Source organism: Bactrocera dorsalis, chromosome 5 (assembly GCF_023373825.1).
Source record: "Bactrocera dorsalis isolate Fly_Bdor chromosome 5, ASM2337382v1, whole genome shotgun sequence".
Classification (NCBI taxonomy): Eukaryota; Metazoa; Arthropoda; class Insecta; order Diptera; family Tephritidae; genus Bactrocera; species Bactrocera dorsalis.
In genome coordinates this window covers 14,559,032-14,586,306 of record NC_064307.1, presented here as the reverse complement: position 1 = coordinate 14,586,306, position 27,275 = coordinate 14,559,032, and the positions used below count along the sequence as shown (strand labels likewise).

The window sequence follows — 27,275 nt, the reverse complement described above, 5'->3', positions numbered from 1 at the left end:
GAAGCAAAGTCCTCTCTCGACGAACAAAAAACTCTATAAACTGGTAGTTTGTATGAAACAACTGATGAGTCGACGTTGCGAGTTTTCGAGAGCAAAAGTCACCAAAAGATATTACGGCGAATATCGCATTGCGTGAAGCCTGTACGAGATATACGGCAACATTGACATAGTTCAGCGAATTAAAAGACACTGGTTTCTAGACTGTGTCCGGATAAACACTCCAGCTCTGAAAGTATTCAAAAGTACCCACCACGGGAATGGAGAGGAAGACCTCCACTCCGGTGGAAGGACCAAGTGAAGAAGGACCTGGAACTCAAGTCGAAGATCCAATTCGCCTCAAGAAAAAACGACTGGCGCGCTGTTGTTAAAAATCGCGTAAGCGGTGTCTACGCCAGTGAAACTCATACTGCCGGCTGGTCAGTTGTCTCCAAGCACCTATTATTTGGATAATATTTTCGCACGACTGTTCAGAGTGTTGCAAGCCGAAAATGCATTCATTAAAGCAGAGGTACGCGATTATTCTATGTGAAATTCGGCACAATCTGGATAGAACCAATTATATGATCAACAAACACTTTAGTACCACTGAAGACTCCGGTGGCAGCGGCACTTTGGAGTCCCGGAAGAGGTAGCTGATGAAATGTGACTGGATCCAGGGTTTTTTTTTGACATCAAAGGCATAGGACTGATTTTCTTCCACCGTGACTATCAACACGGAGTTTTACGTGCGCGCAACCGAAGGGTCAATCGCTCCGGTAGACATCGCAGGCGTTCTTACAACACTGCAACGCTCACAGCTACCTAACTAAGGCCGGCATTGTCTCCGCAGCACCTTAGAAGCCCAGAGGTACGCGACTTATTCCATGCCTCAAAACTCGATAAATCTGCGACAGAGACGTTTGATATGAACATGCAAGCTTACCCAAGCTATGCTGTACCAAGAAGTGCTTCCGTGACGCCTTCCGGTGGAAATCGCAGGCCGCTTTTGAGACGCAAAAGACCTATTTTGAAAGTATTTAAGACCGTGCTGGGAGACAAATCTTTTTAAATCGACTCAGGCATTACGTTTCCGGACATGAATTCCCTGTGCATAACGTCAACGAAAATGTATAAAAACCTGCCTTTCAAAGCCATCGCAGGCGATAAAAATTCTGTATGATGACTTTGACTATAAGAAGGTGTGTTGGAAGACCATCAATTCTTAATAATTTTTGAACTTTGGGTGGTTTAGATGGAGTTATAAATTTTATATAGGCGATTTATAAAATCCATGGCTTAACATGACATGAAGGAGATGTCAAATCAGAAGGTCCGGCATAGCTAGACGAACTCTTTACACGGGACATTTACGCAGGCTTACTACGACCTCAGAGCCAATAACGTCAAAGCGAACAATTAATATTTATTCACTTATATTGAAAATAGGGAATTCTAATTCGTTGATTAATTAATTTTGAGTTCACTATAGTGCTCGTTAAATTTTTAATTATTTTAATTATAAATCAACCTGACATTCACGTTTCTGGTGAACTACAAGTAAAAGGGGAAAGCTTAAAATCATTCCATGCCGTGTGTAAAATTAGCCCAGATTTCTAATGTTCTTATAAAATAATAAATGATCCAATGCGAAAATATACATGTGTGTATATGTAGATTATGCATAAATATATATACATATATGTACATAGATATATATAATAAGCAGCTGTTCATAAATGCAAAATTTGTTTATGAATTTTAAGCCAAAAATCGCTTAAAAACACAAACAAATCTGTATATACAATCTCAACGGAAAACAGAAGACGCCGCCGTACGCTGAGAAAAACCACGCAGGCAACTGACAGATATACTATATAGTATACTGTATATGATGCCTTCCCAAGCGCATGACGTTGGTGACAAATGAAAATAAATGATCTCAAACCGGCAGCCGGCAGGGATACAAGTTCAAATATTAGAGAAGTAAATGCAAATTATTTGATGCGAAATTTTCAAAACCAAATCAAGCAGGGGGCATGAAAGAGGAGGAATATATGGAAGACACTACAGCGAAACGAGGAAGATTGCCTTGAGGCAACGAAATCAGCCAAGTCGTTAATAAAGCGTAAAATACGAAAATAAACACTGACGACATCAAATGGCGGCAGGAAAATAATACGAAAAATAGAGGATGCTGTGGTATATATGTATATGAAATATCGAGAGAAATACAAAAAAAATAAAAATCCGAAAAATCAACTTTGGAAAATCAAAGCGCAGCACAGCGATGTGCTGACACATGTGCGGAAAATAGAGGTTAATGATGGAGTAGAGGTACAAACATTGATGTCTACACAAATTGGAAAACGCTATGTGGCTGGAAAAAATATCGAAAACACCGTTAGATATACGAAAACAGTCGAACTTCGTAACTTAGTTTTCATAACCTACAAAAGTACGCATATTTCAACGTCAGCGGAAAACAAAGGCAAACTAGGTCAGGTGGGCAACTGGCAAATTTCATGCTATGGCATGCCATGCCGTGCCACATAGCAAGCAATAACATTGAAATTAAAACTGATATATTTGGGTTATATCGCTCCACAGCGAATCGCTTGGGCGAGCAATGAGAAAATAAACAAATAATGGGGAATAACTAAAACGAAAATTGAAAATGAAACGTTGTGCAGGTGATAAAAAAAATGTTTGGCTTTTTGGCAACGAGTTTATGCAAATTTTACTTAAGGTATTTTTTACGAATATTTATGTTCCTTAGCGTTTATGTATGTCTGGAAAAAAATTCAGTTTGACTAAAAAGCATATTTGTATGTAATATTTACAGTGGTGTGAAAAATATTAGTATTGTTGGAGTTTAGTTCTTTAAAGGTGAACTATGATGACGTTAGTTTGCTGCTGAAAATAAGCACTAAAAAATAATAAATAATAATATAATAAATTTTGATACACAGAGGCCTCATCAACAATACTCTAGAGCACTAGACGGCAATTTCACGAATTCGAAAAAAATCAATTTTTAACCCAAACATCTTGAAATTTAAATATTTATTCTAAAATATTAAGATCAAAATTAGATTTACATTTTTATATCCGAAGTTGGGATCATACATTTTTTAATTCACATATTCGGAAACCCTAGCTGCTTCATCCAACATTAACTTAGCAGTTAAATGGCGAGACTCATGCTCTCGAAACAACATTGTCCACACCACTGAGATCACTCACAGCAGAGTTTGAAGCTATTTGAGCGCAATTCGAAAGAGTTCTGGAGTCGTTTCGGGACCGTCGAAAAAATTCGGTACACTGGTACACACTAGAGACCAAGAAATAGTCGAAGCAATGGGATTCACCCGGCGAATTTGTTGCAAAGTAGAGGAAGACTGTACAAATGAACGAAAAAGTGAAAGACACAGTTGCTTGGGATTCACAAGGTGTGATGATAACTGCAGAAAGGCACATGACTCCATTATACCGAATTATTGTGCCGACTTGATGCCTAATCACAGAAAAAATTGCCCATTTTAAGGACAAAAAAAGTTTATCATGACAACACAGTGACTCACAACTTCGCTGTCGCCTGGGCCAGCGCCGGACCTCCAGAAAACATATTTTTCAGAGGGGTTAGAGAAGATCACTTGATATTGTACTGGGTATAATTAGCTAATAGAGACTGAATTCAGAAATTAATCGTAATTTTTTTTAGTAGTCTAGGTTAAGATAGGTAGGGTTAAAGGGACTATCCTTTTACATCTACCGACTAGGGTCTCATTTGGACAGTTTGAAGTCCCATATCATCATAAAGACCCTCAAAAATCGACAAAGGGTTTTGAACCTATCACAAATTTGTTGAGGAGACTATGACTACCTAGATGGTTCAACCTCATACGACAAGATTTTTAGCTTTAACAAAATCTATGAAATCTTTAGGGATCTCGGACTCGCACAGGAGTCGGTTGTCAACCAATGTCTGCTAAGCTTACGCGAGGCCTGATAGCTCATTAGCTTTGTAATTTCCAGCAATTCTGCCATGGCCAGGCACCTAAACGAGCCTGGTAATCTAGTAGCTTGAAGCTGCTGCTCATGACGACAGATACTCTTTGACTAACTTTATGCTGTTGGACTGAATGCTCACCTTCCTGAAAGCGGTTGGCCTTCAGAGCAGTACGTCTATTGTTGCCTTAATGGTTCAAGTCCGCTCAGTTTCATTATAAGAAGTTTAAGTCTGGTCAACAATGTGTCGTGTGATTTTTTGTGTGTTTTATACTCATCGGATGAGTACGCTCTTGGGATACTCCATTGGACAAACGTAAGACTACGAAGAAATAATGAGTTGAGTTAAACTCTAAGGTCCGCTGCCTTAAAGAAAGGATATAAGAATTTTCTAAAACCGAGAAAACAGTTGGCGCTTGCTTGTTACCATAATTTTCATTATCCTTAATTATAAACAATTAGGGAGCATAGACATATATCAACAGCAATGTCTTTAAACAGTTTACAGTTTTATCGATTAACTAAGAGCTACCTGTACATTATCTAATTACATTCTTTATCTTTCGTCTCTTTACTAACCATTTACTTCGTCTTTGCTTCGCCATTCACTTTATTAAATCAATGCTCTTAATTGCCTATAAAATGTGTTGGAAACCAAAGTAATTTCCAGCGCCGGCAGATTACATTAACTGCGTGCCGATGTTGTCACAGTAATCCAGCAACACCAACAACATGCCGAAGTTGTAACGATTACTTAATGCGTGCGTAACGGTGGTTTCATTTTACCTCCAACAATTTGCAATTGGGTTGTTGCTATTTACAGCTTATCAGCCACGAACAGCTGCTGGCTGGGGCATTTAGAGCGGCTATGCGATGAGGAGAGGCAGGTCCGGACAGGTGAATTAGACGGAGTTAACAAGTGACTAAAGCATTAGTTGTCGTTGATGGCGGAATTTATTGATTGACGTTAAATGAATGATGGATGAAATATGCTTAACGAGTAAAGATAACAACGCTCGTTTAGTGGAAATTAGGTAAAGTGCTTGCGTTGATTGGAATAGACTTAGTAAATGATGCAAAAATTACAGGAAAATTCGAATCGCCATTGTCTTATTATATTAATCAAATATTCAGTCTCTTGAGGGAAAAGGGACGTATGCAAAATTTCAAATCGGTATCTCAACAACTAACAGACATACAGGTGAGTAAAGCTAAATCGACTCAGTCCATCAGCTGACCATCTCCATACATAATTTAAAGGGTCTCCATTGTTTCCTTTTAGGTACTATAAACCAATATGTTCATGCACGTGAAAACCAGCGTTAGATAAGTGGAACGCTCCCATTAAACGTTGCAACCGACCCGTCAAAATAGTTGGCATATTTCCGTATCGAACATGACATGAGAAATATTTAAGGTTGACGTGACATTTTCTGAGGTTGCCTAACCTGTGTAAAGCACACTTCTGCGCTACGGACCATTTACACAGTTTTTGGGCGCCAAGGCATGTGTGTGTTCATAGATTTAGTTGATTGACAGCAACATCATCTTGGCAAAGAGCAGGCCACGCTATTTTCCAATACTCAAAATACAAAATGGGCATTAAATTGCATGCGGACCGAGAGTGTGCGGCATTTTGTTGCTTTGAATAGGGAAGTACTGAAAATATTGTTTTGCCAGACGTCTTTACTTTTGCATGATGGATCAGCTGTTGGATTAAAAAGTATTTGTAGGTCGGTAAAGAAAGAACGAGTGTTTGAGGTTTTTGTGAAATTCGACGAAAATATATAATTTGTTTAAATAGATTGGCAAATCAGAGTATTTTTTAGTCTAAGAGACAAAATTTTACAAATGATCAATTAATATTTTTATACTTTATCATAAAAACATCAACAACTTCGATGAGGTTAAAAAAACAACAGAAAAAAATATAAAACGAAAATTAAAAAACAAGAATATTACAAAGAAAATAAAATATGAAAAATTTAAATAGAAAATTAAAACAAAAAAAAATATTAAATAAAAAAAATTATAAATTATAAATTATAAATAAAAAATATAACATACATAACAATAAAAAAACTAAGAAAAATTTAAAAAGTCAAAAAAAAAAATAAAAACTAAAAACTAAAAACAATTTCGAATAATTTAATTTAAATTGAATGAAAAAAATGAAAATTTTTCAGAAAAGTTCAAAAAAAATCTAAGAAATAAAAAAAAAAATAAGTAAAAAAAATAAAAAGTTCAAAAGTTAAAAGAATATAGAAAAAATTTACGAATACAACAACTAAAACACTTTTTTTTAATTTTCAAATTCCGAAAATAATGAAATCAATATAAAAAAATTAAAAAAATATTTATAAAAACACTGAAAGAATATACAAAAACCTTTAAAAAAATACAAATAACTAAAAAAAATAAAAAAATTAAGCAATATATCAAATTAAAATAAAAAAAAAAATAAAAATATTTTTTTAAATAAATAAAAATCAAGCAAATATACAAATGTAATAAAATAAAAATATATAAAATTAAAAAAAAGTAACTAAAAAATTATATAAAAAATTACATCGATTAATCGCAATAATTAAAAAACTATTTTTTTTTTTAATCTTAAAATTAAGGCAATATTTAAAAAAAAATGTAAAAAATAAAAAACTTAAAAAAAATATTTATAACAACACTGAAAGAATATATAAAAAACTTAAAAAAAAATATAACAAATTAAAAAATACAAATAACTAAAAAAAATAAAAAGAAAATTAAAAAATATAACAATACCATTAACATTAAATATAACATCAAAAAAAAAAAAAATAATAATTTATAAATTTTTTTTTTAATTAAACAAATAAACAAATATAATAAAATAAAAATATAGAAAATTTAAAAAAATAAAATAAAAAATAAATTTATAAAAAAAATTAAATTAATTAATCACAATAATTAAAAAACTATTTTTTTAATCTTAAAACTAAGGAAATATTTAAAAAACAAATATAAAAAATAAAAAAACTTAAAAAAAAACAACCTGAAAAAATTCTAAAAAAGAAAGACGAAAAAAAAATATATATATTTTTATATATAAAAAAATACGATATATATGTATGTACATATGTACATATGTATATAAAATTTAAAGAATATACAGAAAATTAAAAACAAACTTTAGAATAAAATTCAGTTTGGAATAATTTAAATAAAAAATTGAACAGTTACAAAAATTAAAGACTATTTTTTAATTTTAAAATTAAAATAAAAAATTAAAATATAATTTAAAAAAAATATTAATAATAACAAAATACATTTTAAAAATTAAAAAATAAAAATAAAAAAATTTAAGAAAATTAAAAAAAAAATATAATAAATTAAAATAAAAATTTAAGGAATAAGCAAAAAGATTAAATTGTGTTTTTTTTTTTATTTAAAAATTATGAAAATATTAAAAAAAGATATATATAAAAAATAAAAAAGTATATAACAAAATAAAAAAAAAAAACAAAAAAATATATATAGAAAGTTGTAAGTATTTATTTAGAAAGTTGTAAGTATTTAAAAATAAATTGATATTTTTTAACCGGAAATCACTTTGGAATATTTTTAACTTTTTTTTGTAAACGATCTCCACTGCATACACAAATAGCGCCAGGACGTGATATCAACAACTATTCCAATTGGTTACTAATTTCTAATAAGAAGTGCGTACAATTTCCTACAGGCTATGTGCGCGCTATTACACTAATTCTAATAGCAGTCGCACAAAGGCACACAACAACAATGTAAAGGTGGAAAAAACGACGATATTTAACATTGACAACACAAAATTGTCAGCTGACCCTTAAAAAAGCAATATTTGACATTTGCGCTAGAAAGCGAATTTCGAATGCGAACAACAATGAGGGACACACAAGCGAATGCAGACAAACAACAGAGAATCTAAGGTGGATTCGAGAGCAAGAATAACACACTGGGTGCCGTTATGATGCCTATGCACTTAAATATACAATAAAAAGTATATAATGTGCCTGAAGAAATTTGATATGCCATGAAACAAGGCAACAACAATGGTTAGCCAAAAGCCCCGCATGCGGACCATTTAATACAATTTTAGCTTAACAAAACTGTTGCTGGAAGGCTTGCAAGTGCGTGCAACAACAATGCCGAACAAAATACAGTATGCAACAATAACTAACGAAACGCAAAGAAAAACAAATATTTATAGCAAAATGCTCAGTAAATCACACACAAAACAACACTTCGCATAAAATTCCACTTTCAACAACATGTGGCAACAATTTTTACATTTTACAAACATTTCGATATTTTTTTTTGCTTTCCATGTGTTGGCGCTAAAAAGTGCAACAACGACTTCTGCAGACTCCCAAGTCATAAACACACGCGCCTGCAAGCGCCCAGCAGCTGTGCTGGGGAGAGGGGGTGGTTAATTTATTCAACAGCGATGAACAGCAGTGATGCATTCGGGCAACTAACGCGTCATTAAGAGCGCCAAAGCAATTGATGCAGTCAGCATGGGTTGCATCAGCGGCAGCAATGGGTTTGTGGAAACAGTGGCAGCGATTGAACTCATCAACACACATACATATGTATGTATATTTATAATGTGTTTAGGTATGTGTGTTATGGCAATAGCAGAAGTGGGGCTGATGCATTTACGATAATATTGTGCGCAATCGGTGACCCACAACGGATGGGAGCAACAGCAACACACCGCATTTGATGGGGGAAATGACGAAATTCGATTGCACACACACACACACACCTTCAAGCTCAAGTGTTTGAATAATCATGCAGCTTCTATAGTTTAGGGTTTGCTTTGTGTAGCTTGGTTGGTTGGCATGCTGACCGGGTCTCAACTCTGGGCTCTGTTATCACATTTTGATGCACTTCCCGTGGGACCCACTAAACACATATTGTTGGATTCAGTATTGTTTGAACATATTGTTTTTTTTTTGAAGAAGAAGAAGGGAAAATGTGAATAGATTTTAAGAAAAGCGCTTTTAATAACATCCAACCTAAGCCAAATTAGGCTCGCTTGAAGACTTTTACATCCCTGAACTTTGCAGAAAATTAATTGCATAAATGCTTAGGAGTAGGTCAATAATTTTAACACTGAGAGCTTCATGGATATGAATACTGCCCGGCTAGCAATAGGAGATAAGGTAAACTACATAATTTACTCTTGCAAAAAGATGCTGGGGTTCAAATGGAGCTCATTGGCTCAGCAGTTGGAATGACATACGGCACATCAGTATGGTGACCAATAATGGCAAAGAAATACATACATGATAGGGCGTATGGTAAGGACTAAGCCTCATTTTACAACAGTGAAGTCAGCTCTTACGCGCGCATTCTAGGATACTTAGTTAGTTCCCGTTTCTACTCAGTACCACGGATTTTCGTAATTCTATAGAGTTGAACTTAAATTAGGTCCCCAATATTGCCTTCCTTTCCAGAAAATAGTAGGAAAGGGGTCAAAAAGACAGAGGAAGGTATGTGAATACAGAAAAATAATCACAACTATCGATCGAGGGTTTCTGGACGGCATAAAGTGAGGGAATATTAGTTCTGGGCCTCCTAAAGGCTTGGGTGCGTCGTCTATATCTACCCTCCTACATACGACTTGTTACTAGTGACGAAAAATTGATCAATTACGACAATGTCAAGCGAAAACGGTTGTTGTCGAATTGGATGGACGTTATGTGTTTGATGGGATCATCTAAAATGACTTACTTTCCAAGGCAAAACTTTTAATTCGGACCTGTACTGTCAACAATTGAACCGTCTGAAGGAAGCAATCGTTCAGAAGCGACCAAATTTAGCCAACAGGAAACGAATTGTAAGACTCGCCAAAAGATCCGAGACTTCATTTGGGAGATTCTAATACAACCACCTTTTATTCCGGACCACAACCACCTCATAGTCCGGTCTGGCACCATATGTTTACCATCTGATCAAATTTGGCCGAAACTGAAAAAAAACTTAACATTATCGCCTTCAAAATAGAGTCTCAACGTTATATTGATAAATGACAGCTTAGTTGTCAAGCATCTCTTTTGCAGCTTCTACTCTAAGCTGTTTCTGCAAAAGATTCAGATCTATTGAAACAAGTCTGATCATTAAAACGCTTCATACTTCAAACATTAATCAAAATGATGAGTCGATATGTAAGGGATCTGAAGATCACTGCTATCTCTGTGTGGCATCACAGACGACTTTCAAGCGCTATTTCTTTAACTTTTTTGATATTATCTTCATTAGCAGAGGTTGATGACCAACTCGCATAAACCAAGTCTTCGATGACTGGGCGGGCTTCACTAAATGCTTTGTGCCAATGAAATACTCGTGTTCGTGATAAAGCTAAGTCCCCAAACACTTCTGCAACATTTTCAACGATTTCGAAGCATAAAATTTCAAGCAACATTTAACACTATGGAAAATGTTTAATTAATAATTTGATTCAATATAGATATTGACTACATTCAATAAAAGTATGTACATACATTTTAGCTCGCTCCCTGTTGGTCTAATTTAATCATTCATTAATCGACATGTACATACATACAATAAATTACCACAACGCCTCCTCCGTTGAATTCCACACAGCCTATTTATGAATTGTTTACAAACGAAAAGAACAACATAATAAATTATTCATTCGTAATGGCGGGAGAAGTTAAGAGAGGTATGAGTTTTTAATTGTAAAAAATTTTACGCCTTTTTTGAGAGCATAAATAATTCAAACGACTTCCTTACAAAAATATACGTGCGAAAGAGTGCAAGATTGGAATTTGTTTTTTGGAAGAAAACCTGTCCAAAAGTAAGTAGTGTACAACTAGTTATGGGTATATTTTATAATATCGAATTTCTAAATAAAATTATATTAAACAATATCTAATCAAAATTGGGGCCAGGCACTTGAATTTTCACCAAAATATTATTTTCAATATTTAAAAAAAAAAAATAAATAAAAATTAGTTTGTATAAAAAAATTTTAATTTATTTGTTTTTCCAAAATTTTAAATATAAATTCAAAAATACCGAAGGGAATATATTTAACCGAACTTTTAATGAAACTATCTTAAGTAAAACATTATAAAAATTTGCATTTTATATGAAAAATTGCAAACGACAAATTTTTGGTTCGATTGTTGTTGCAATGGACAATTTTAGTATTAATAGTTGATATTTTTCCACGATTTTATTAAAATAAACTCGTTTGATAATATTTAGTTTTTCGAAAAATACGAATTTGAATTAATTTATATTAAAAAAAAAAATTTTTAATAAAATTGTATATAAAAAATATTTCAAATACATAATTAAGATATATAGATTTCTACAACCTTTTCCTGCATTATTCTTCAGAAAAAATTAAAAAAATTTAGGTTATATAAATTTAATTCTTGCAGATATTTTTCGTAAAACAGAAATAAGTTAAAAAATAATAACAAAAAAATTAATTAAGAAATAATAATTATAATAAATTAATTAATTTAAATAAATGAATAAAAAAAATAAATAAAATAAAAACAATAATTGTTAAAAAATAAAAAAAAAAAAATTTTTAAGAAATAATAATAACAAAAATATTAAAAAAAGTAATATAAAACATAAAAAAAATATTAAAAACAAAAAAAATATAATAAAAAATAATAAAAAATATTTTAAAAAAAATATCAAAAAATATTTAAAAAAATAACCAAAAATATCAAAAAAAAATTTTTAAGAAAAAATATTAAAAAAAAAACATTTAAAAATATTTTAAAAAATAAAAAATAACAATTGATTAAATTTCAAAGTAATTTATAAAAATTAACTTTAAAATTAATTTCAAAATATGTAATTTGTAAAAATTAACTTTCAAATTTATAATTGTAAAAAAATTAAAGAAAATAAAAATAATTAGAAATTATAATAACTATAAAAATTTAAAAATTAAAAAAAAAACTTTCAAGTAATTAAAAAAAAAATATAAAAATAATAATTGTAAAAAAATTAAAGAATATAAAAAAGGTAATAACAAAACATAATTGATTTAAAAATTTATCTAAAAAATTAAAAAAAAAATATTTTCAATAACTTCAAAAAAATTAATAGTGGTAAAAAACTTAAAGAAAACAAAAATAATAATCAAATAAATTTATAAGAAAAAAATTAAAAATAAAAAAAATAAAAAGAAAATAAAAATAAAAAAATTAAATTTAAAAAAAAATAAAAATTAAAAAAAATAAAAATAAAAAAAAAAATTAAAAATAAAAGAAATTTAAAACTAAGTTTAAAAAATTGTGAAAGAAGTAAAATCTGATAAAAAAATAAAAAAAATAATTGTAAAAAAAAATAAAAAATAATAATTGTACAAAACAAAATAAAAATAATAGTTGTACTAAAAAAATAATAATAATAATAAATTTAATTTTTAATTTTTTGTTGAACATTGTTTTTTTTTTAATAAAATTTGAACTAAAAATTTCTTGTCTTCTATATAAATAAAGTTGCTGAACTTTGCTTATGACTAAAAGAACTGAGTGCCTCATAATTTGAAGAAACTAAGACGTAAAAAACTACGTAGATTTGCTTAGAAAAATAGTGTCCAGTGGGTTAACAAACGCACATACATATGTATGTAAGTACATAAATTATAAAAAATAAAAACACATATTTCCTGGCATAGAGCTATAGAAAAATACTGCTCCAGCGCATAGACATAAATACTATTGTTAAAAAAAAAATCAGAAAAAATATTTATGTATATATTATAAAAAAAATATGTTTATTTTTCTAAATTCTAAATGTTATGCTATATAACATATGTATGTATGTATGTCTACACAACTTTAATATCAACATATTTATTTACTGCTGTACTCACACAATATTAGCGTACTGATGTGCCAACGAAACTCATCTAAAATAGGCGCCACACAGCTGACGTAAATCCAACCCAAAGTCGTTTGGAAAAAACAGAAACGCAAATTCTTAAGCTTCGCGACAAGGACAAAAGATTTGCAAAGAAAAACACGTTTCGCTTTAGAATTACTGTAGAAAACTTTGTATGAAATTTGTTGCACTTCACTCTTTTTAATTGCTTTTAATGCGGTTTTCGCTTAGCACACTTCACGTTATTTCCGGTGTATGACAACTGGCTGCCAAGCACTTTTAATTTTTACTCTGGTATTTCTACATAATTTTCCGATTTTTCTTTTTTTTCTGTGGGTAACACGCGACGACAGTAATAGTGACTTGGCGGCGCTTTGTGGCCTGTTGTCACAGTAACCGAAACGACCGAATGGATCAACAAAAACGTTCGCGTTTATATTGTATTTATTTTGTTAGACTTTTTTCTAGTGAAGCTAGTGAAAAAGAGTTGTAGAATTGTGTGTTGCGACTTTGCAGTTGCAGCAATGGCTTATTGATTGATTTTTACGACCGTTACAAGTTAACGTACCGAGCGTAAGGCTAGACTCGTGGCACACACGGCATAAGTCAATGATTTCCACGCAGTTGCGGCTGCATGCCAATGCAATGTGTGTGTGCTGAGTAAATATTGCTAGTAATACAATGATTGTTGTTGCTGTTGTTGTTATTTTGGCTTTGCCTTGTCAACAATCCAATTAGTGGGCAGCAAAGATACCAGCAAGCAGCGCTGCAAATCAGCGTGGTTTTGTGTTACCCGCACACGAGCCTTTGTCACACTTACTGCACACACATAAACATACATACATACATGCGGAAAATAAAGCACAGGGAAATTCACGATATATTTTTAGTAATTTTCATTGAATGCTATATAATTGCAATAATTTATTTGCGTAATGTTTGCCAAAAATCGCACTTAAACTGCATTAAACGGAAAGGTGACGCACAGCGGCCCCCGCATTACTCATACGCCGGGTGGGCCAAGGCGATTTTCTTTGCTTTCGTAAATACACTTTCACATTCAAATGCGCACAGGTGTTTCATATGATTTTTCACTATTTTTCGGCAATTATAGATTAGTTACTAGAATTTTCTTTCACAAAAATATACCGTTATTTTTGCGTAACGTAGCACACGACGCCTAAAGTTACTCATACGCAAACGTGAGTAAGAATTAGATGTGTCAACAGTAAATATTAGCCGGTTAACTGTAAATATTATACACTTTACCAGTAATGTGTAAACCACAGTAAATATATGTATGTATTTATTTATATATATTGAATAACGAAAACCGCACGAGAAATTTTTTAAGATTTCAATAGAGAAGTAGCAACGGAAAAAAATTCTTTAGAACGAACGTTTCAAAAATTGTACACCTTCGGAACACGCACAACGCCAAACTGATTTGAGAAATGCATAAGAAATGTGAAGCAACCAACCACCGCAGCGTCTGGCGATTGCGGCACTGTTAAATTTTATTTTGCTGTATTTTTATTCTTAGTTGAGTATGTGTGTGTATGTATGTGTGTGTCTGCCATGAAATTTGTCCGTACGCGCATCGCCCAGCGTTCAAAACAAAATAAGCCGCCATTGGAAAGGCTTTGCGGGGGCAGACAGACAAACTGTGTATATTTTACAGCCAAATAGCTAAATAAGTATATAATTATACTATATATATTTTCTTATATACTTAGCGTTGTAAATAAATGCCTATTTATATGTGCAACGTATTTTCTGCTATTTTTTTCTATTTTTCTAAGATTTGTCGTTCTCATATACATACATACATACATAGAAGTATGTAATTTGTAGACGCTGGCCGTTGCCGGCAAAAATAGATATAGTGAAATTTTTAAATTTAAAGTGGCAGCACCTCACCCAACGCGCTCATCGTTCCAAATCAATTTGCTATAGAACAGTAGCGCGATTTTAAGTTCTTAATTACTTATAGTATACAAAAACGTGAGTATTGATATACATATGTATGTATATACACACTTCTTGTGCAGCTTTTATTATTTTAGTTTCGTGAAGTAAAAAATTTCATGAATAAAAGTATTAATAGCACACACATACATATGTACGTACATACATAGCTACATGATCAATTATTATAGCTAAGCGCTAGTACTAGCTATATTTTAATTATTTTTGAAAAAAATATACAGTGTTGTTCTGAAAATTAGCACTTTTCTCTGTTTGCAAAAAGAATGTCACACATAATAACAAAATAGTTGAATTTACTAAATATTTAGGGTGGGAGGATTGAAATTAGTTTCAATTAATACGTTGCTGTTTTTGTATCGGATGAAATTAGTACCATTAATAGTTGATTTTCTTATCATAATAATATACCACTCAGCATTTACTAATCCAAAGTGCAATTGGTTCGCCATAAAATGTCGGCACACCTCCTGTGTGAATTATAAATCATAAAAAAGTAAATGGAAACTACAGTGACAATGCTAAAAGCCCAACATAACTAGAAATGGACATTGAATTATATGTGATTTGGGTCTGACAGCACAGCAGCATTTTTCGATAGTGTTTTACCCGAACAAACAAAATTACACCAAACATGCATTAGCAGTTCTCGCCTCATATTACTCTGCGGAATAATTCAATGTGTCCTGCATTTAAATAAACTTAACCATACATATGTTTTCAATATAATTTAAGAAAAAAAACTCACCTTATATTTGTTATCCATGAAGCTGCACTGCAAAGGTCGTATGATGTCCTTGAACTTCACTCCTTCAATAACCGCAACCAATTGTTAATACGCGCACCACTTTATAAAAAATAACACAAGACAATTTCACAAATAAAACTAAGCTTGCATCGCGAATTAATAATTTCACGACAAAAAAAGAAAACGCTGCTGGTACCGCCTTCAAAAGCACGCACCTGCACACCTGCACATACATATGTATACACAGCTTTTCATGTGGACTACTGCTTCCAAAACACATCCATATGTATGTATGTATATTTACAAACTTCAGTGGTTATTAAAAATTTAACATCACTTACCTTTCATTAAAATTTAATTATTTGCTTATATTGAATGTGGACTAACTAATTACGATTAGGAGCTACAATTTAATAGGAGATCTCAAGCTTTCGTAGAATTAGAACATTTGATTTAATTGATAATTGCTTGCGGCACACTTATTAATTATAATATACACATACATTAACTAACTACACTTTGATATGAAAAACACTTAATTTATTGCTTTTTTCACATTTTAGTAACACCAAAGAACACTTTGCATTAAAGGCTTGCGGCAATTTTCCAATAAACAAAAAGACGCGCACGAATTGCAATTTTTCGCGGAAACCAACAACAATTGACAGTAAGTTTTCCAGCTCTCTTTTACATTGGCATTCGTAACTTTTGCATGCGCATTGTTAATGTTTTGTTTATAAAAAATGCTTTGGACTACAAGGTGAAAACCAACAAGGCATTAAGGGAAACTTTTGTGAACGCCTACCTTTTGATAATGTCATTGTGAATTAATAATTATGTGTAAGAAGAAGAATCACGTGTCAAACCATTGAAGTTTGATTTGTGCAATGTTTTTAAAAAGAACTTTATAAAATTGTATAGAAATGGCAAAAAAAGAAAGTAAAGTGGACAAAAATTTGTCAGCAACACAAAATAAAGTGAAAGCAAAAAAACGAAAGCATGTCTCAAAAGATAATGACGAAGAAGTAGCCAGCAAGAGCTTAATTGTTGAAGCAATCGAAGAGTCTGCGGGGGATAGTAAGTATTTCTGTGATATTGAAAATAATTTTTATATAAATGGTTATTCAATTCATAGAAAAAGCGTTAAAACGTAAACATAAAGAGAAGGGTAGTATTAAAGAAAAACGCAGCAAAACTGCAAACGGGCAGGATAGTGGTGATGACGCAGGCGACAACGATGCGGATGCAGAAGAAGCACAGGAACCCACCTTGCAGGAGTTGCACGAGAGTGAAAAACCGGAAAATCTGAATGCTATAGTAACTGTGCGTCAAAAGAAGAAACAAAAGCACAAACAACGGCTCGAATTGCAGAAAGATCAAACAGAAAGCAAGGAACGTTATCGTAACGAAGAGTACCTACGTAAGTGGAAGAACTCGCGATCAGAGTGGAAATTTGAAAAATTACGACAGATTTCAATACAGCAAACCGTATTTGATGAAGATAAAATCGGTGCAGAGATGTGGCCCATCGCTCTCGAATACTTGTCAGGCTCGAAGGGTGCAGCTAAGGCGCAAATTATTAAATTAGCTGAACAGTGCATTGAGGCGCTTGATAAACAATGCGGTGAGGAAATTAGTGAAGAAGAGCAAAAAGCTATTTACGATTCGTCAAAATATCAGCGGGCACGTGATTTGCTGCAAAGTTTCGATTAACAATTGGGGCAGACGAATTAACTTAAAAAAATGAACATATGCTTTGTAGTATGTAAATTTTAGAGGAATTAAGTTTATAAAATTTTATTTTATTACAAAATGGTTTATTTTGCTTTAGAATTTATTTTATTTCTATTTTTTTAACTTTATTTTTAACGTACAAATCTTAAATATAAATTTGTTAAAATTAACTATACAAAATTACAAGTCCACATATGCCAGTATGTTATCAACATAGTCTGCACATTTCTTTAAATGACTCAATTGTTCTTGACTCAGCTTTAGTTTGCTCTCCTCTTGCAGCAGGAAATGTTGTATAAACAAGCGTATGCTGTTCTTGAATTGTGCGAGTTTTGTATTTTTGGCCACACGTTCGAATGCCTGATAGATTTCATTGTCGTGCTCACTCAACAACAAGCCAACCATTATTTCCTTCATGAAAACAAAGCTTATCTTGTCCAGCTGCAAAAAGTTTACAACTTTCAGTACCGACAACTGTAAACCGCCATTTAATATTAAATGTTGTAAGAATTTCGCTAAATTTTTCACTTGCAACTTATTGAGGGATTCCATGTCGTTGATGCGATCCCAAGTGGCGAACTGAAAAGCCAGTTGAAATTTGCGATTATAGTGACAGAATTTCAGTGCAAGGTGTGCATAGTACGGATTAGCACGTTTCTCATTCAAACAGCAGTGAATAATCACATAGGCAATACTACGTTGATCTTTCAATGCCAAATGCAATATTTTCTCGAAAGCATCAACATAGTCCTCAGCACCCATTATAATGCAGAATATGTTTCGTCGTTCCTCTGTATTCATTTTCTGCTGTTTGGCCAACTTAAGTAGTTTTTCCGAGAAGCGTTGACCAGCAACAATGCCTTCATCCTTCTTTTGCTTCGTCGCCGAGTTGATATCATCGATGTTGCCACTCCACGCCGAACCCACAACCCACCATTTGCCCACTTGATCGGCGCGCAGCAAATCATCCATCGTTATATTCAGTGTTGTCACATATTTGTCATTGCGCAACATTGCTTTTAGCCGTTTGCGCAGATTCTCCGCCAGTTCCGGATCGAATTGTGGTATTTTGTTGATGTTGTTGTTTTTAACGGCATTTAAAATATCAACCATGAATTTGAGACGCAAATTCTCTTTCAATTCCAATGGTGCTTCTGCAATTTTGCGCTGCACACTTAACATCATTTCCTTAAAGGCCAGCGGATCATCTTTGCGCAATTTGAAGCCGACGGATTGGAAGATAAGTAGCAGGCATTCAATTGATTTTTCACACAAGTTATCGGACAACCGACCGATTATTTCCAGTAGCAAACGATGTTCATATATTTTGAAAATATATATGTAAGCGAGTACTAAAATTAAATTATTCAGTTTCTTATCTTCCACGGCTAGTGTGAAAATATCCTTTAAAAGCGCGTCGAATTGCTCAATGAACATTTGCAGAAAATGTGCGCCAATTTCATTACCAACTTGCGCATGTAGATAAGCCAAAAGCACCATATGCTCCTGCACCATACGCTCATTGGTCATAGTGCGACCAAGTAATGCTTCTCGCAAGAGAGCACCAAGCGTTTCATTCATGTTGTAGCGAGAATTTTTCATGTACAATTCCTCAATGCCATTGGCGATCTTGTGAAGGTTAGCCTCGGAGAGTCGATTTAGCAAACCCTTACAATTTTTACGCAATCGTTCTAGGAGCTGTGACTGTTTGCTGTCATTCTGTGTGGCAGCGAGCAAAGCGCGTTGGTGTGGCGGTATATATTTTTGTGGCTGTTGTGCATCAGGCTTTGGGTCAGCATCCGTTTTTATAATGTTGCCATCTTTATCACGTTTTCTGCCGTAAATATCTTCCTTTACTGAAATAAATGTAAAAAAAATATTTATAAAAATTTGTTATTAGAAATAAAATGCAATTTCTTACTTTGCTCTTCTGTACTTTCTTCGTCATAGTCTGCATCATCCTCATGATCCATTTCGTTGTCGTCGTCATCATTGTAAGTATCTTCACCACTTTCACTATTGTCATCACTTAAAGTGCCGCCCAATAACTCGGTATCACCTTCATCATCTAATTCCTCCTCATCACTCCAGTCACTGGCATTCTGCCTTTGCATTTCTTCCTTTCGCTTTTCCTTCAGCTCACGTTTGCGCTTCTCCTCTTCATCATCCAAACAGAACTCCAAGGCATAATCTAAACCGTCGCTAAACATTTTGCGCACCAAGCGATTTTTGTCTTTAGTCTTATTGAGTTTTAATTTCTTTTCTAGTTTGGATATTAAACGGTCTTCTTCTTCATTCTCTACTTTCAGTTGTTTCAGTCGTTGTTTACGCGCCACATTCTCCAAATCCTTTTGTTGCTTCAACACGCGTCGTCGTTGTTCCTCGGCGTCGGGACGTGTAGGTTGTTGCTTTTTCTTCTTCTGATTAAGTACTGGCTTCTCTTGTTTTGCCATGTTCGCTGGAATTCTTGCACTGACTTCTTCATCCGAGAAGTCTGAAGCGATGGATTCGTCATTATCGGAATCTACTTTTCCAGAAAGCAATTCCTCGATGGGTATATCTTCGGGTGCTACAACTTTAGTTGTCTTTTTGGATTTCTTCTTCTTTTTACCTTTCTTGGATTTTTGTGCATTTGCTGCTGCTGCTTTAGCATCGGCCACTAGTGCAGCACCATTCGTTTTGTTTGAAAAGAATATGCGCTTATTTTCTTTCTTACTCTGCAGCTTCTGCTTCCGTATATCTTTACGGGTGAGCTTTTTGGAGGATGAGGATTTTCCTTTATCTTTTTTCTTTGCAACTTTTGTCATTTTTAATTATCCTCTGATTTCAAAATAAATTGTGAATTTTGACAAACAGCTGATAAAGGTTAGCACGTGCGCGACGATACAAATACAACTCAAACACGGTATGTGTGATACAGAATGCTAAATGTTAATGTTAACGCAATGTCAATAAATGTCTTATAACGCAATAACAAAACAAATTCACATAATTTACCTTTTTCAACACATTCAGCAAATATATGCACTTTGAAATAAATATGATTTTAAAAACACAGCTTAATTAAGAAGTTCTTTGCGGTGTTTTCTCAGTTTCTTTTCTCCAACTAAACGTAAACAAAACAATACAACAAAAACCCCACAGAGCTCTGTTCGTTTTGTATTTTCACATGCCTTTTATTTTGACAACCGCACAGCTGTTCATGTTGCTAAATAGCACCGCGTTGAAAAAGGAGTTGATTTTTTTAGTTGCAAAACCGTGAAGTAAATTCCTGAGATGTCGACACGCTGGTATCCAGTTTATCAACGGGGCAATCCCCAGTTGCGTATATTTCTGCCGAATTTCTGGATGAAGCTGATTCGGCCGGCGGAAGAGCAACCAAAGAATGTGGCGACATTCTCCGTTTCGATGCAGATGTCCAAATATGACGTAAAGAATTATTTGGAAAAGATTTACAAACTGCCAGTGGTGGATGTGCGTACGCGCATTGAAATGGGTAAAACCAAACGAGATCAAACTCTGGGCTATGTGACCAAAGAAGATGATGTTAAGATTGCTTATGTAACATTGGTGAGCATGATATGATGCAGATTAAAATATGTGTATGTGTTAAATATTTCTTCCTTATAGCCACGTACTGAGGAATTCACCTTTCCCGATTTATTTGAGAAGAAAGAAGAACAAAAGAAAGCTGAAGAGAAATCAATGGATGATTCAAAACAAGGCTTCAAACGTTTCCTAGATCGCAACAAGAAACGGCCAGGAACACCGGGCTGGTATTCCATTTAATTATATAAGTGTCATATATCAATTATAGTCAAAATAAAACATTACTTTCCATCAAATATTAAGTCGTTTTTTTTATTCCATGAACAAATCTTAACTATATTTGTTGAACAAAGTTAAAGCATTAAATATTTTCAATATTTTTAAAAAGGTTGTTTTTGTTATTGTTAGATTGTAATGCAAGATGAAGATTTTCTCTATAAACTTATTTGGCACCCTCAACAGCTTTATCAATCCATGCGCGAATCTTATCTGTATCCTGCAAACCGACCATACGATTCACTACTTTGCCTTCCTTCATTACAAGTAGAACTGGTACAGCACCAACGTCGTAATCGAGCGCCAATTCGCTGTGCTCATCAATGTCTACTTTGGCCAATTTTATAGCACCGGCTTTTTCACCGACCACAGTTTCAATGCGGGGTGTTAGCATTTTACATGGATTGCACCATCTGGTTTGTAAAATAAAAACGCAAATAAATGAGCGAACATATTATGTAACATTTAATATAACTTACGTTGCGAAAAAATCCACAATTACCGGCTTATCACTTTTTTTGACTTTTTCGTCGAAATCCTCGGCGCTCTGCACCTGGAAGATCTCCCGATTTGCTATTGTAGTGCATATAGAACGAGCCTGTGCACGGAGCGCTGGGTTGGCCAATTGGCGACCGACATTGTTCAATTTGTTAAGGAACATTTTTATAACGTTTACGTTTTTATCACAATTAAAATTTTGAAACTAAATGCTTTAGCTAAATGTTGCCGGAAAAAATATTACGACAAATTTTCAACTAATGTCGAAATCACACGAAAACTTTTTATCAACTTTGACATATGTGAACAACTGTTTTTTATTAACCTTAACAGAGTTGCCAGCATTTAGTGTGATAAACGAATTGCTACCGGTTACACTCGGGTCGATTTTAACTCGTTTTTCCATACAGCTAAAATAATTAATTATTAGGTCCGAGTGAGCATCCTTCTGTTACCTCGACAGACGGTTTTATGTAAAAGGAACCAACTTTGACTTTTATCTCAAATATTTGAGCCGCAATAAAATAAAAAGTTGTCGATATTTGCTCGGCCCGAACGGTTTACGTAGTCCTGGTCTCGAAGTTCCAAGTTTTAATACATAATTGTATATGCTTGTTTAAAATCTTTTTCTGATTTTGTTTAAAATCTTTATATTATTATTTATTGCATATAACTTATTCAATCTCATTCATCGTGAGATCAATTTATTTAAACAATACCCAAAATGCGGTTTTTTATAAAAAAAAGTTATTTTAGTAATCTGGCAATACTAAGCTGTCAGAAATTTGGATTTTCTCTTAGGTTGGTCATACTGAAAATTGCAGCTGCTGGATTATTTTCACACGCAAAAAAAGTTAAACTATTTAGTAATTGAAAAAATCTTTACGAAATAAAACATTTAGTTAGCAAAAAAAAAAGGCATTAACATAACGAAAACTCGTTTAGTTCGCAACAGTTTATTAGTGATATTAAATTTGGCGATTTTGTAAGCAGGAAGGGTCAAACGAAGTAGAATTGTCAAAGTCGCGCAAATACGAGCAAAACAAAGGGATTGACGTGTGCTGTAATGGAATAGACATCAACATTTTGATTCGTCCGCAGAACCGCAGTAGACATGGATGATAATTCGCAGGATATTTGCCGTGTGTGCCGTTGTGAGGCACAATCGGACCGTCCATTATTCTATCCATGTATTTGTACGGGCAGTATTAAGTACATACACCAGGACTGTTTAATGCAATGGATGCGTTATTCACATAAAGAGTATTGTGAATTATGTGGTCACCGCTTTAGCTTTCAGCCGATCTATTCGCCTGATATGCCGCGTGTGTTGCCCTTACGTGATGTTGCAGGTGGCTTATTAACAGCTGTTGCCAAGGCAGCCAAATCATGGTTCCATTATTCTTTAGTCGGTTTGGCTTGGTTCGGTATAGTGCCATTGTCTGCATACCGCACATACCGTTATTTGTTTCGTGCTTCATCATTTGATATGATACTATCGATGCCGTTCGACGTTTTCTCAACAAACAATTTGGCCTCTGATGCATTCCGGGGTTGCTTCGTTGTGACTTGTACGCTGCTGTCATTCATCGGTTTAGTTTGGTTGCGTGAGCAAATACTGCATGGTGGCGGTCCGGACTGGTTAGAACGCGACGATGCGCCTGCTGTGGTAAATGATGGTGAAGAACAAGCTCAGCCGGAAGTGCCAAGAGCTGCGGCTGCTGTTGAAGATGTTAGAGATGGCGCAGGTGTTGAAGCCGCAGCTGCACGTGTTGCTGACGAAGTCGCTGATATTGAGGAACCCGTCAACGCCGATGATGACAGTGACAATGAAGAAGCACCAATTGACGTGCCAATGAATAATGCCGCGCCAGCAGCTGTGAATCCCGCAGAAGAGGAAGGTGAAATACCGCTTGAATTTGGACCTAGGCAACAGCATATACCGGGTGCTGGCAACAACAACAATAATAATGTTAATGCCGCAGCCGACGATGCCGGCGTGGCGCAAGCTGGTGGTGCTGCTGCAGCTGGTGGTGCAGCCGCAGAAAATGATAACGACAACGATGAACCAAACTGGAATCCAATGGAATGGGATCGCGCCGCTGAAGAATTGACTTGGGAGCGTTTACTTGGTCTGGATGGTTCGCTAATCTTTCTTGAACACGTATTTTGGATAATCTCACTCAATACTTTATTCATCGTTACATTCGCGTTTTGCCCTTATTGCATTGGTAATTTCATACTAAGCTCTTTGGATCTGTTGCAACCGGATAAACCGCTGCTACATTTTCACGGCCTCATCACCACGCTATTCGGCTACTGCTTCATTGGCTTAACTTTGGTTGTGTTGCACTTCTTTGCGCGCGTCTTTCGCATGCGTCGTGTGCGTTGGCTGATCGGTCTGTGCTATATAGTTGTGAAAGTGTCGCTGCTAGCCGTTGTTGAAATCGGTGTACTGCCACTTGTGTGCGGTTGGTGGTTGGATATATGCTCATTACCGCTGTTTGATGCCAGTATTAAGGATCGCAAGGTGAGCTTTAAAGCTGCTCCGGGTACGTCACTTTTTGTGCATTGGATGTTTGGCATGGTGTATGTTTACTACTTCGCCGCTTTCATTTCGCTCTTGCGGGAAGTACTGCGTCCCGGTGTGCTCTGGTTTTTACGTAACCTAAACGATCCAGATTTCAGTCCAATACAGGTAAGTTCGATCTCTCATGCGGAGAAGGCAATATATTTTAAACCATTTTTTATTATAGGAAATGATCCATCTGCCAATTCTACGCCATGTACGCCGTCTAGTTGCTTCCGCTATGATTTTTGGTTCTGCCGTTCTCTTGATGCTTTGGCTACCAATACGCATGCTCAAAACCATTTGGCCGTCATTTTTGCCCTACACGCTATCAGGAGATTCGGAAGTTAATGAGCTCAGCTTACAACTGCTGCTGTTACAGGTGGGTCCCCCTAATTATTCCTACCTTGGGGTTATGTTTAAATTCATATTCTCCATATCTTCTAGATAATTCTGCCTGGCTTCTTCGAACAGTCCCACACTCGCATCTGGCTAAAGGGTCTGCTACGCATTTGGTGTGTTTGCGTATCCTGGGTGCTCGGCATACGCAGCTATTTGCTCGGCACCGAACAGCCCAATGGTGATGCCACCAATAATGCTGCAAATGGCGCCGCCGCTGCACCAGCCGCCGAAGCAGCGCCCGAAGCTGCTGCAAATATCGAGGCAGCACCACAGCCGAATGCCAACGCAGACCAAGCAGATGCTGCAGCCGCACGTCCACCACCCGCTGTACCGCTGCCACGCGAACGTAACCTTGGTGCAGTGCATCAGGCGATAATGCAACGCGATGTGCCGGTCGGTTTTCAACCATACGATCGTCCCTCACTCTTCCCATTGCGCTTGTGCGGTTTGCTGTTTTTCATGTGCGTTTCTTTGGTAATCGCTTCGGTCATAACACTAACGGTACCGGTTTGGATTGGTCGCCAGGTGATGGCGCTATGGTCCGTTGGTGGCCATTTCACAAATCAAGTAGTAGCCCAAGCACCTGAGGTATCACCACGTCCACACGAACTGTACACTGCCGCATTGGGCACTTATCTCTGTTGGATAATATCGCGTGGTGTTGCCATTGCAGTGAACTTGCTGCCACAAGGACGCGCCGCGGTTGTTGATAAAATCAAACATTGGCTACGTGTTGGCGCCTCATACGCCTTGCCCGTACTCATATTCGTACTAATGCTAGGCGTAATACCACTGCTGTTTGGACTACTACTCGAGTTGGTGGTGGTGATACCGTTGCGTGTGCCCTTCTACCAAACACCCATACACTTTTTGTGGCAGGACTGGGCACTCGGTGTGCTCTATACCAAAATTGCGATTGCTTTGACGCTCATGGGTCCCGACTGGCACTTGAAACGCGCACTCGAACGTGCGTACCGCGATGGTTTGCGTGATATTGATTTGAAGTTTTTGATACGCGAATTGGCCACACCCGTTATCACGTGTTTCGGTTTGGCTCTGGCCATACCCTATGTGATTGCGCACTCCATTTTGCCGTTATTCTTTAAGAATTCGGTGTCACGCTTGGAAATATCGCGCGTTGTCTATCCGGTATTCTTCATAATTGTCGTGGTGATTGCCTACATTTACTTCGAAATCAAACAATTCAAAAAGCTATATGTCGCCATTAAAGTGGACAAATATTTGGTGGGCCAACGGCTGGTCAACTATGAGCATCGCAAGCGCAAGCAAGAGGCCGAAGCGGCAGAGGCGGCTGCAGCTGCCTCCTCATCAACGGATGGCGCGCAAGCGGCCAAGGATGAGCCCGAGGAGGCGGCCATCAATGCGGCGAGCATATTGGAGCGCGAGGAGCTGGAAATGCGGCGAAGAGAGGCCGCGCTGGTGGAGGATTTGGTGCGTGATGATTTATTATAATGCCAACACTAAATTGCAGCATATGAAATGAAGTTCTGAAAATAATACCTACCTACCGTTACTTATGCATTCGTGTATACCATTTCCGATATGAAATTAGAACGGCAGCAAAATTATGTAAGCACAGCAAACAAATTAACAATAAATCGCATTGTATTAAGAGACGGATGCAGTTATTCATTTAGGCGTCAAAAACAAGTGATTTGTGTGAGCAGTAAACAGTGACGCTTAACCTCAATTTCTATGGAGTTTTTTTTTTGTTTGAAGAAATCAAGCGTATCGGCGGCACAATTTATAATTTAAAGCTGAAAATTTTCGAAATTAATCCGAACAAAGCAGCTTAATGCGTTTTCGTGTCTCAAATCTCAAATCGCAGTCTCTAATTTCTATTTGGAAATGGTCGCCATGAGAGTTTGTAAATTAATTTGCGTACGAAGCAAGAAAGTGTTGTGATTAGTAGGTGTACATGCGAGTATTTCGTGCGCTCAACGATTTGGTCTGCGTTAAGCGCGATTTTGGGTGTTTTAGATTTAATGGGGTCAACAGATTAGCATACGAGTCATTATAAAATAAATAAAGCAGCAAAAAAAAAAAAAATTAAATATTAAAAAACACAAAAAAATACGTACATATGTATATGAAATATTGCCTTTATGAATTCAAAATTTTTGATTTAAATATTCTCTAAATATTTTTGTAACTATTGCAATTTTTTATTAATATTTTTAAAATTTTTTGTTAATTAATTTTTTTTAGTTTTTTCTTTAATTATTTTAATTTTTTTTTTAATTTTTTAAGTATTCAAAATTTTTTTTTGTTTGCTTATAACTTTTAAAAATTTATAAATTATTTTTTATAATTTTTTAAATTAAAATTATTTTAATGCTATTTAACTTTTCCACATTTTATTTTAAAATTTGCAACAACTTTTGATTTTTTTCTGACTCACAAGTTTTTAAATTTCTATTTAATTTTCAAATTTTTGATATAACTTTTAAAATGTTTTTTAAATTTTATTTTTAATTTTTTTATTTTTTTTTTTATTTTATTTTTTTATTTTTTTATATTTTTATATTTTTATATTTTTATATTTTTTTTTATATTTTTTTATATTTTTTTTTTATATTTTTATATTTTTTTTTATATTTTTTTATA

The 27,275-nt window shown here is 34.6% G+C and overlaps 6 protein-coding genes across 8 annotated transcripts in view; 3 read left to right on the top strand and 3 right to left on the bottom strand.

Annotated features, from left to right (window-relative positions):
* Nucleotides 1-16,242, bottom strand: part of LOC105227966 (supervillin) — a 454,663-nt gene extending 438,421 nt beyond the window's left edge. Inside the window, exon 1 of one of the 3 annotated variants that reach the window (XM_049458894.1) lies at nucleotides 15,961-16,242. In XM_049458894.1, coding sequence (XP_049314851.1) covers nucleotides 15,961-15,967 — 7 coding nt within the window. In that variant the 5' untranslated portion in view covers nucleotides 15,968-16,242. Of the gene's footprint in view, nucleotides 1-12,877; nucleotides 14,334-15,619; nucleotides 15,777-15,960 lie in introns of those variants that run through there. The other 2 variants (XM_049458881.1, XM_049458883.1) reach the window with 2 other exon arrangements.
* A 201-nt stretch (nucleotides 16,243-16,443) lies between these two features.
* On the top strand, nucleotides 16,444-17,569 carry Cg050 (Uncharacterized protein C7orf50-like protein). The gene is made up of 2 exons (XM_011207530.4): nucleotides 16,444-16,696; nucleotides 16,755-17,569. The coding sequence occupies exons 1-2, from the start codon at nucleotides 16,543-16,545 to the stop codon at nucleotides 17,330-17,332; spliced, it is 732 nt and encodes a 243-aa protein (XP_011205832.2). The 5' UTR covers nucleotides 16,444-16,542; the 3' UTR covers nucleotides 17,333-17,569.
* On the bottom strand, nucleotides 17,534-20,465 carry LOC105227961 (nucleolar MIF4G domain-containing protein 1 homolog). Its single transcript, XM_011207531.4, has 3 exons — nucleotides 20,351-20,465; nucleotides 19,275-20,277; nucleotides 17,534-19,209 (listed from the first exon to the last, which is right to left on the bottom strand). The coding sequence occupies exons 2-3, from the start codon at nucleotides 20,158-20,160 to the stop codon at nucleotides 17,534-17,536; spliced, it is 2,562 nt and encodes an 853-aa protein (XP_011205833.2). The 5' UTR covers nucleotides 20,161-20,277; nucleotides 20,351-20,465.
* Nucleotides 20,466-20,536: 71 nt separating this feature from the next.
* Nucleotides 20,537-21,200, top strand: LOC105227958 (39S ribosomal protein L23, mitochondrial). Its single transcript, XM_011207528.4, has 2 exons — nucleotides 20,537-20,923; nucleotides 20,984-21,200. The coding sequence occupies exons 1-2, from the start codon at nucleotides 20,630-20,632 to the stop codon at nucleotides 21,140-21,142; spliced, it is 453 nt and encodes a 150-aa protein (XP_011205830.1). The 5' UTR covers nucleotides 20,537-20,629; the 3' UTR covers nucleotides 21,143-21,200.
* Nucleotides 21,188-21,983, bottom strand: LOC105227959 (thioredoxin, mitochondrial). The gene is made up of 2 exons (XM_011207529.2): nucleotides 21,658-21,983; nucleotides 21,188-21,591 (listed from the first exon to the last, which is right to left on the bottom strand). Exons 1-2 carry the CDS (start codon nucleotides 21,837-21,839, stop codon nucleotides 21,345-21,347), a joined length of 429 nt encoding a protein of 142 aa, XP_011205831.1. The 5' UTR covers nucleotides 21,840-21,983; the 3' UTR covers nucleotides 21,188-21,344.
* Nucleotides 21,984-22,460: 477 nt separating this feature from the next.
* LOC105227956 (E3 ubiquitin-protein ligase MARCHF6) lies at nucleotides 22,461-26,720 on the top strand. Its single transcript, XM_011207527.4, has 3 exons — nucleotides 22,461-24,374; nucleotides 24,433-24,627; nucleotides 24,693-26,720. The coding sequence occupies exons 1-3, from the start codon at nucleotides 22,791-22,793 to the stop codon at nucleotides 26,118-26,120; spliced, it is 3,207 nt and encodes a 1,068-aa protein (XP_011205829.2). The 5' UTR covers nucleotides 22,461-22,790; the 3' UTR covers nucleotides 26,121-26,720.
* Nucleotides 26,721-27,275: the final 555 nt, after the last annotated feature.